The sequence below is a fragment of the Cucumis sativus genome, chromosome 6, assembly GCF_000004075.3.
Source record: "Cucumis sativus cultivar 9930 chromosome 6, Cucumber_9930_V3, whole genome shotgun sequence".
NCBI lineage: Eukaryota > Viridiplantae > Streptophyta > Magnoliopsida > Cucurbitales > Cucurbitaceae > Cucumis > Cucumis sativus.
In genome coordinates, this window is record NC_026660.2 from 12,004,924 (window position 1) to 12,015,266 (window position 10,343).

The following is a 10,343-nucleotide window of genomic DNA, read 5'->3' on the forward strand; positions in this document are numbered from 1 at the left end:
TTTCTTGAAAGAAAACATAAATACATTTTTTTAAAACAATAAAGTAAAATAAATCAAAATAGGGAAGTGTAGTAGGGGCAATGTGGTAAGCTCCCCTGGCCCCTTTATTGGTATGACCTTCCCATTCAAATTATTAATTATCTCTATGCCTATACTTATGTAAATATTATTTCCTCCTACCTTTCCCTAATAGTTTTGAGGGCTCATGTTTAACTATGTTTTTAAAGAGTGACAGATCAACAAAATTTATTGACATGGATTTTGTAGTTTAGTAAAAAGTATATATATATAGTAACTCTTATAATTCTTAATGCTTTTCTTCAATAGAGATGATAACCATTGTCGATTTTTTTAAAATATTTCTTTATTTAGATTTCAAATTAAATCTACAATAACATAATATTGTAATAATTAAGAAGATATTGACATATGACAAAATATAACTTAAACAACCCAACAAAATAAATTAAGATTCATAGATTATTTCAAGAATTAATAAAATATGTATAAAAAAAAATGAGCTAATAGAAGAAAATAAGAATGATTTGAAATATGAAAACAAAATACATGTAAACATAATAACAAACTTAATAAGAAAAAAAATAAATTACAAAATTTACCTCATAAGTTGGGAGAGATAAATTGAGGAAGAAGAAATTTTAAAAGCTAAAACAAAAAATAAGAATGATTTTAAATATTAGAAGGAAGGCATGGAAATAAAATCACAAATTTACAAAGAAAAAAGAAAAACAAACAAATAAATATAAACTATTCGCAAGCTTTGAGAAGAGGTTGAAAAAAAAAGACTGTTAGAAAGAAAATGTTGAAATTTTATAAAAATAAAAAAAATTAAAAAGTGAATTTTTATAAAATTAAAAAGAATGAAGTTGAATAACTTCAAGTGATGTGAGGAAAACTGTATAATTATTTTTTGGTGGAAATTGATGAGTTGTAGTTTGATTCACTAAAATTCTACGTTTAAAAGAATTTTCCTTTTTAACATTTTAAGAACATGTTTAATCACGACCAATAAAATTTTCATTCATTAATCATTCGATTTTTCATTGTTTGTTTTCAAAATTAAACCTATAAATATATATATTTTTTTTCAAAAAGAAAAATTAGTTGGAATGTATCTAATCAACACTTTTCTACATAAAAAAAATGGAATTTCTTATAAAACATTATTTAATTTTTTTTTTTTTTAAAAATGAGTTCTATTTTCATTTTAGGAAGAAAAGGGTTAATAAGCATATTTTTTTTCTTTTTTAGTTTACTATTTGAAAGATAAAAAATAAAAGCATTGACTTTGAATATTATATATAAACCATTGTTGATTAGAACTCAATAAATGATATGAAGTAAAGCGTTGTTGAGATGAATGAATTATGTAGAAAAAGAAAGGAAGGAGAATAGAAAGAAGTACCCAAGATGTGGAAAGATGATTTTGATTGGATGAATGATTGATGTGGAGGTTGTAATAACTAATAAGGCATTTTTTTTAGGCATAAGGGGGTGAAAAATTGGCAGCCTGGCATTTATAAAAAGAAAAAAGAAAAAAAAGATATTTCCAAATGATTTATTTGGAGCATTCCCTTTTCCCTCTCCCTATATGTTTTTAGAAATATTTACCTATAAGGAATCCAACCCTAATTTATTTTTTCATTTCTTATTATAACCCCTTATATATATTATTATTATTATTTGTTTTTCCAAGTGAGGAGAAGCTTTTATTTATTATTTATTTTTATGTTCATTGGCAGTATCTAACATATAGACACAACTTTTTAAAAATATTTTCTAAAATGATGATAGTTTTAGACCAAGTTAAATGTCTTTAAAACACAATTTCATGATTATAGCGATTTTGTTTCATCACTGCCAATTTTAAATATCTTTTACTTTTATTACCTTTTCTAAAAATTAAATTATATTGTTTCTAAGTAATTCATTCATTGTCAAATCATCCATTTTATTTTATTTTCAATCTTCATTTTTTTAAATCTTCTTAAACATCCCCTCCTAACCACTTCTATCTTATCTATTTAAATATTGCTCATTTCAATGCTTACATATCTTTTTAATAACCTAAACGTTTCAATCAAATCTTTTTTTTCTTTTTTTATTATTTTTCTAAATCTTTTTACATAACTATTTTCTTAATCCATTCGTTATTATTTCGTTAGCTTCAATTTTTATATACTTTAAACCTTTCTATTTCTTCCATCAATACTTATAATCCTTTAACGTTTTTTTAAGAGTATCTAAACTTTTTTAATACTAAAAATTCTTGATGCAAATTGAGATATAGAATTGTATAGTGGAGACCTAAATCAAAAATATTTTAGGTTATTGCTATCAACGGTGTTCGTGGTTCGGTTTTGTTCGGTTTGAAGCTAAAACTGTATCGAATTGAAAAATGAAAAAAAAAAAAAAACTTATTTGAAATCGAACTAAACTGTCCATCTGTGTCAAACTGAATGGAAACCGAACCACATATGCATAAATAAGACCGAATCAAACATTGAAATTTCAAAATTACAGACATAGATGTTTCAAACATTGAAATTTGAAAGTCCGTCAAAACGCACCTAAGATAAATAAAAGTCCTACAGTCATACAAATTTCGTCAAGACAACTTGTCATTTACGTTTTGATTATGTCATTTTTCTCCTTCTCGTTCCTCTCATGATTTTTGTCTCTATACCCACTTTGAAGTCTAAAAAAAACTCTTATTATTAGCATATTATATATATATATATATATATATATATATATATATATATATATATATATATATATATATATATAATTTTTATAAATAGAACAATTTGGTTTGGTTTGAGATCGGTTCTTAACATCTTAAATCGAACCGAACCGAATTTTATGCAGTTTTTTTAAAAATCGAAATCGAACTGAATCATATGCACTCGATTTCGATTCGGTTTTGGTTCGGTTCCAGTTTGGTTAGTGGTTCGATTAAGTTTTCAACTTCATTTTGAATATCCCTAATTGCTACGATACACCAATTCAAATCTTCACTATTTTTTTTTTAATTTAAAGGAATTTTATTTCGGGTCTAGTTTTGAAGCAAATAACAAATTTCATGGGTCTATTTTATGATTGACATATTCGGTCACCAGTTTGGAAATAATTTGATTTTTAGATTTTTAGTTTTAAAAAATTAAGCCTACAAACACTTCTACCTCTAAACTTGTTGCTTTGTTCTTTATTTTTATTTGAACAGGTGTTTTTTTTGTCTTTTGTTTTTGGATTTTAAAAATCAAGTAAATTTCTCTCCTATTTTCTTTTGAAAAGATATTGTAATACAACTTGAGGTGAGAGATTTAAACCATGAACCTCTTGTCTTTCGGTACATACAAGTGTAAGAGTTGAGCTCATTTTGACCTTTTCTCTTATATTCTTACAATAGTATGCACTTTTTAAAAATACAAGGGTTGTCATCTTAACCAAATTCCAAACAAAAACACAACTTTTTAAAAAATACTCTTTAAAATGTAGCCAACTCGGAAACCGACAAATGGAAGTGGAATTTGTAGGTTTAGTTTTAAAAAAACGAGTTGCCGAAAATAGGCTATTTTTTAGGTTTGGAATGTAGTTAAGAATTTGAGGATGATATTTAAGAAAATACAAATCATTTTATAAAAAGAAAAAAAGAAAAAACAAGAAAACGAAATGGGTGTTGGGCCGAATAAGAAAATGGGAAGAAGCAGAAGGGATGGTGGTTAAGCCCAGTAAGAGCTTTATATGACATAAAATTGAAGGCAATGATAAGAAGGGCAAAGAGGCCCATGGTACATGTGGGCCAAGAGAGGCCAAAGGCCCAAATAAAGAAAGCGTCGTACGAGAAGTGAGGAGAAGAGAAGAGAAGAGAAGAGGACAGTTGGAAATTGTACCATACCCTTTCTTTCTATCACAAACATTAAAGTTGAAACCGACCAACCGCTATTTGTAATCACTGTTTGGAGGTCCCTTTCATCAACCCACTCACACTTTCATTTTTATTATTCCATCTTCGCTCTTCCAATCTCACTCTCTCCTACTAATTATACTTGCACCTCATTTTCATATTTTACCTTCATACCTAATTTCAATTTACTAACTATTTCATTTCTTCTTATATATACTTTTCATTCCATTATCTATCTAACTTTTTCCTTATTTGTTCCAAATTTATCAAATACTTCTAAACAGTTTGACATCCAATGGACACAAAAACCAATTCAATAATTCTTAGCCACATAGAAAGGACCTGATAGAGTAATAATTCCTCATTCACACACACTCTCTCTCTCTCTCTCTCTCCTTCTTCCTCCCATTGCTTCTCTTCTTTTGGTATAATTTTGCTTTCATTTCACTCACGCTCTCACATCTTCCAACCAACACAACACACCTCCACTTTTCGAGAAAAAAAAAAAAAAACAACTTTGGTTTGGTGAGAAAAAGAGATGAAAAAGTGGAGTTCAAAAGCAACCCAAATTAGGAGCGATGAATATGGACGAAAAGGAGATGAAGACATAGATTGGGAGATCAGACCAGGCGGAATGATTGTCCAGAAACGACGCATAGGTTCGAATCCGAATTCAGAGTGTTTCATTACCATCAACGTCTCTCATGGGTCTAACCGTCATCAAATCACCGTTGATTCCCATTCCACAATTGGTATAATTTCAAATTTGGAGTTTTTTTTTTTTTTTTTTTGTTTTTAATGACGGACTGGGGGCCTTTTCTCTTTGAAATCTGAATTATTATTTTTTGTTTTGTGAATCAAAGGAGATTTAAAGTCGAGGTTACAACGACAGACAGGGTTGGAACCGACGGAACAGAGGTTATTGTTTAAAGGGAAAGAGAAAGAGAACGAGGAGTGGTTGCATATGGCTGGTGTAAACGACATGTCGAAACTTATACTTATGGAAGATCCTGCTAGTAAAGAGAGGAAGATGGAAGAGATGAAGAAGAATAACTCTGTCGCCGCCGGTGAAGCTCTGGCCAAGGTAGCAGTTGAGGTCGACAAACTCTCTGAAAAGGTAATTAAATCATTATAAATTTAGAAGAATTTTACACGTTTGTTTTTTTTTCAAGTTTATTTCTTAATTTTTGAAACATAAAAAGGGTTGCTGATAAGGTTATTGTAAAGGTTGTTTAGATTTGAATGAGAATAATATTTGAAAAGAAATTACGAAAAAATATTAAATATGTGAGACAATGAAAGTAAACTTACAATATCAAATAATTGATGAAGTAAATTGAATTGAGACTGATAATTATATTTGTTTTGATAATATATAATTGAGACTATAGAAATAGTAATTAAAATAGGGGTGGGGGTTGTTAATTGTTAAATAATGTTTAAGTACTATAGGTTGCAGCGGTGGAAGGTGGCGTTAATGGAGGGAAGAGGGTGGAGGAGAAGGAACTAAATTTATTGATAGAGTTATTGATGATGGAATTGTTGAAGTTAGATGCAATTCACACTACTCATCCTGATTCCAAAATTCATAGAAGAACCCAGGTATTTCTTGAATATCACTAAGTTACACCACCTCTTTTCATTCAATTTAATTTCTTTTCAAAAAATATGTCTATTCTTCAAAGAAGAAGATTGATTCAACTTAGGATATGATGATTTTAAATGGTGTGTCATCAATTGCGTATTTAATCAATAAAGCTTAAAATTTAGAGGAAATCTATATTATTTAACCTAATACTTTTCACATTAACTACACATTATAAACCTACTTTATATATTGATTTACCAAAATTAGTTTATGAGGAGCCTTACAATTTTTTTCCTCCTTCTCTAAGTTTTTTCTTTTGTCATATTTAACATCCATTAAAATTAACACAAATCATATATAAAATTCAAAATTCAAAATTATTAACTTGAATCTTTTGATACAAAAAATTTAAGATTTAGTAAAATTATAGAAATTAAAACACCAGACATTTTAAAATATAGGCATTAAAATCGAAAAAAATATTTTAAATATGATCTAAATCCTACTTTCCTATTTAAATTTTAGATTAGTTACAGAACTTTTAAAAAATGCATACTATAATCTTTTTGATTAAGATTTTGTTAACATAAATGATGATCAAAATAGGATTATTAAATTAACGAATGGGTTAGGGGGTTAGCCCTTCCTCCTAGGGCTATAGAACTTTGAAATAATTAAAAATAATGAAAGTCACTCTTAAATTGTATGAAATTCAATGAATATATATAAATTGTGAATCCACCAATAGTAATATAGGGTCTATGACTATGAGTGATGAGTACAACAAAATTTCAATGCACTTATAATATGATATAATTGATCATTTATCTATTTATTTATTTATATATATTGAAACATATCCAATTTTTTTTTAATATAATAAAAATAAAAATGATTGCAGTAATAGGACAAGGATTTTAATTCTTCCCTTGGATCTGACATTTTCATGTGACACATTTTAAAACCAAAGGATTCAAATCAAAATAGATAAAACTTTAGATATGGTATGGACAAAATTAAATACAAATAATAGGATTGTTGATGTAGCATTGTACACTACATACTAGTATAATAAATATGAATTATGATTGAGTAGATTTGGATAAATTTGAATAATAATGTGGTACATAATATATATATATATATATAACAGGTTGTTAGGGTACAAAAATTAGTGGACAGGCTTGACAATTTGAAGGCTACAATCTCAAATTCCATGAAAAGAGATTCAAGTAGTAGTGGAAGAGCCAAATGGGAAGCATTTGAATGTGGATTTGGGAGCCTCATTCCTCCAACTTCCAAACTCACCATCTCTTCTACAAAAATAACTCATGATTGGGAACTCTTTGACTAGTACTTCTGTTCACTTCCATATATTCCTATTTTCTTTTATGTCACCCTCTCCAACCCAATGGAATCTCCATTATTTTTGACAATATTTTGTGTACATATTCTTTCATTTCGCCTCTCCAAATACATCCCAGTATATATAGGCTCTGGATAAGCCAACCCTAATAAGGTCTGTGTGCTTACACTCTCATGTTTAATTTGGTTTTCTTTCTTAAAATTTCTTTCCTGTTTTTGTATCTAATTTTTACTATCTTTTATTATCTATTAAATGCATTTTTAAAAATTGATACTTACATAAATTAAACTATTATCAATTTGGGTTGAGTTGAATAGGTAAAAAACATTCATTCATTTTATCGATAATTGAACAAATTCTCACTTTGTTATTCACGTTAACTTACATTTATCACTTTATTGTTTACATATACATTTTTCTATACTCTCCAAACTCAATCCAACTTGAACCCACTTTTCTCAAGTTTTAAATTCAAAACTATGGAGACTAATTTTATTTTTTAACATTGACACATCAGAAACAGTTAATCATTGTTTGTCTTTAATATTTTCACCTATATATAGGAAGTTGTTCATAGATTACCTTTCTCAAACATCTTATTTATGGTAACTTCTTAGTTTTACCCTCTTCCTCCCTGTTTTTCTTTGCCATTCCTTAAACCCATCTTCTTATTCTCAACATGATACCTTGTTATTATTATTCACTATTAATTTTTTAATTAAAGAACTAAATTGTTCGTTTAAATTATCTAATCAATAGGTTAACGTTTTCAATTTTATTGATCTCTCCGTTTTAGAAGAAGAAAGACACCAATAATTAGTTCAACTGTATATTCGTTAAAGAAATTAAAACTATCGATTCAACGACTTATTATAAATAAAACAAGGACAAAATTAATTAGATGATGATCAAGAAAATAATTATGAATTAATTTAGATATGTTTTAAATATAAGAGGGATCGTGCTTTAAATGGTATCAACTTTAATTCTCATGCAAATATTGCAACTTTATGAGTGTACAAAGATTAGATATAAACAAGCATATCAATCAATTTTTTTAAAAAAATTAGAAAACAAAGTGTATTTCTTTCATTTTCATAATAATAGGGGTTTATAAAAAGGCTAATTAGTCCCTACCATTTTCCTTACTCAATTCATTCATTATTTCTTCCCTTTGGCTAAGGTGCATGCCTACATATATCTAACTATATAAAATGTTTTCTTTTTTTCAAAAAGAAATTAAAGAAAACAATAATTTTGTTTCTTGGATGTAGGTTTCTTCTAATCAATCTCATGGAAGAAAGCTACAAAATGAGAATGAGTCAAAGCGGAGGAATTCCAATGATGGCGGCGGCGCTGCCACCATTACCACCGTCTTGTTTAGGAAAACCAACAAGCAGCGGTGAGAAAAAGTTACCATTCTTTCAATACAACACGAACTTAAACATATACGGAAATGGGAAAAGTATCCTTTCTGAAGGAGAAGCCACCACATCACTGCCACCGAAGCAAGACAGATCACAAGTTCCCGACTCCGACAAAGACCTCACTGCCGAAGCCAAACGACTAAGAAGGTTCAGATGGAGATACACCTAACTATTGTCCAATCAAAAACTCTCTTTTGAAATAACTTTTTATCCATGCACTTACGTGTAGGTGCATATATACATATGTTAATGGGTTTTTTTTCTTTTTGTTTACTAGGGTGATGCAAAGTAGACAATACTCTCAAAAGTACCGACTCAAACAGCTTCATTATATTACACAACTTGAATCAGAACTCAAAGCCCTTCAAGTAATTAATTACATAAATCAAATTAATTTCAATTAATTAATTTTTAACCACTGCTTTTTGTCTTTCTGTCTTCCTTTTTTAAACAGGCAGAAGTAACAATTACCTCACCAAGGATAAAATTCATGGATCGTCAAAATTCACTACTTCGAGCAGAAAATTACTCCATCAAAGAGAAATTATCTGCATACACAGGAGAACTTTTATTCAAAGAAGGTAAATTTCAAATTACTTAATCTTTTTTATTAAAAAAAATTAATTTATGAATAATTTTGTGGCATGCAGCTCAATATGAAGAATTGAAAAGAGAAAGAAATATGCTGAAGGAAATTTACGAAGCATATCAAATTAAATTGGTGGAGACTTTGAAAAGCTGTAACAATAATATATCTGCTGCCAGTGGAAGCACTTTTCAGTTGGTTGAAAATTACCCACAAATTGCTACCAAATCAAATCCATTTACCATGCTTGAAAATTAAAAACCAAAACCTCTCTTATTATATCTAATAATAAGACATTTTGATATTGATCAGTACCCTGTAATGGATGTAGGGTTTTGTGTGTTTTGAATTATGTTTTGAATTTCCTATGTAACTTTGTAGTGTTGAATTAGTTTGAAGGGAACTCCTTTCTTTGTAGTTTAATTTCTATTTTTTTTCTTTCTATATTAAATTGTGTAGCGTTTTAATGTTTAGGGGCTGGCATGACGATGATGAAATGCTATATCCTTCAATCAATATTTCTATAATGGAAAAAAAGTTATATATAGCTAAGAAATACTTATTTATTGATTTAAGCAATTTGTGAGTGAAGTTTATCTAATGCTTCGCTTTCAACTGCATCCTCTCCACTTTTCTACGTTGATCTTGAAGTTGTTATGCTACTAAACAACCATGTCAATTGATCTTACCAAATTTTTTGACTATGATAAACGATATCAATATGATCACGTGACCCAAGAGGGTTGAGCAATGGACTCGACTACTACGTACACTCACCATGTTAACTTGTTTTCGTGAAAGTTGTCTAGTACGAACTTTGTTTATAAAAGTTGCTACTTTCTTCTGAAGAATTCCATGTTTCTTATTAGTTTTTGATTTTGGTTTATTATTGCATGCGTAATATTGTTAATTAATTTTGATTTTTTTACGGAATAACGATAAGCAATTTGTATGAATTTTCCAAGTATTTTTTTTTTCCTTTTGGGGCATGGATTATTTAGTGATGTTTTCAATAGATTGTTTTTATATCTTCATAATACATTCAAAGAAATATATTATCATAAATTATGATATTCACATTTCCTCTCAAAGATAATGTTTAATTTTTTTTGCAATAGAAAGGTTATTAAGGGATGAAGTGTTAATTATGTGAATATTGTTGTGAGTTATTTCTCTCAGTTTTCCTTTGTTATGCTTTAACCAATGTGGTGCTTTTCTCATTCAAGAATCAGAGAGAGAATACAATAACTTCTTCCTTTCTAGTTAATGCTCCTCGGGCTCTCTTTCTTTCGATTTAGTTAATGGCGATCGGAGATGGTTCTTTTCCTCCTCTTCTTTTCCATCGGTTTGAGTACAACATCGTCTCTCCTTCCGCTACCATTTTTAATACTATATTTCCCCGCAACTTATGAGTGCCTCTCCTCCTCAGACTCCCATACTTATGA

The 10,343-nt window shown here is 28.7% G+C and overlaps 2 protein-coding genes across 2 annotated transcripts; both read left to right on the forward strand.

Moving 5' to 3' along the window:
- The first annotated feature begins 4,121 nt into the window (after positions 1 to 4,121).
- Positions 4,122 to 7,086, forward strand: LOC105435807 (BAG family molecular chaperone regulator 4). The gene is made up of 4 exons (XM_011658819.2): positions 4,122 to 4,683; positions 4,795 to 5,048; positions 5,384 to 5,533; positions 6,673 to 7,086. Exons 1-4 carry the CDS (start codon positions 4,470 to 4,472, stop codon positions 6,871 to 6,873), a joined length of 819 nt encoding a protein of 272 aa, XP_011657121.1. The 5' UTR covers positions 4,122 to 4,469; the 3' UTR covers positions 6,874 to 7,086.
- Positions 7,087 to 7,136: 50 nt separating this feature from the next.
- LOC101206694 (basic leucine zipper 34) lies at positions 7,137 to 9,420 on the forward strand. Its single transcript, XM_011658820.2, has 4 exons — positions 7,137 to 8,459; positions 8,590 to 8,680; positions 8,767 to 8,893; positions 8,963 to 9,420. Exons 1-4 carry the CDS (start codon positions 8,179 to 8,181, stop codon positions 9,154 to 9,156), a joined length of 693 nt encoding a protein of 230 aa, XP_011657122.1. The 5' UTR covers positions 7,137 to 8,178; the 3' UTR covers positions 9,157 to 9,420.
- Positions 9,421 to 10,343: the final 923 nt, after the last annotated feature.

Bases quoted from the DNA above. Each gene is read 5' to 3' on its own strand.
- LOC105435807 (XM_011658819.2), top strand. From the start codon at position 4,470: ATGAAAAAGTGGAGTTCAAAAGCAACCCAAATTAGGAGCGATGAATAT. The intron at 4,684-4,794 runs GTATAATTTCAA...TGTGAATCAAAG, and splicing joins TGATTCCCATTCCACAATTG to GAGATTTAAAGTCGAGGTTA. The intron at 5,049-5,383 runs GTAATTAAATCA...TAAGTACTATAG, and splicing joins TCGACAAACTCTCTGAAAAG to GTTGCAGCGGTGGAAGGTGG.
- LOC101206694 (XM_011658820.2), top strand. From the start codon at position 8,179: ATGGAAGAAAGCTACAAAATGAGAATGAGTCAAAGCGGAGGAATTCCA. The intron at 8,460-8,589 runs GTTCAGATGGAG...TTTGTTTACTAG, and splicing joins GAAGCCAAACGACTAAGAAG to GGTGATGCAAAGTAGACAAT. The intron at 8,681-8,766 runs GTAATTAATTAC...TTTTTTAAACAG, and splicing joins CAGAACTCAAAGCCCTTCAA to GCAGAAGTAACAATTACCTC.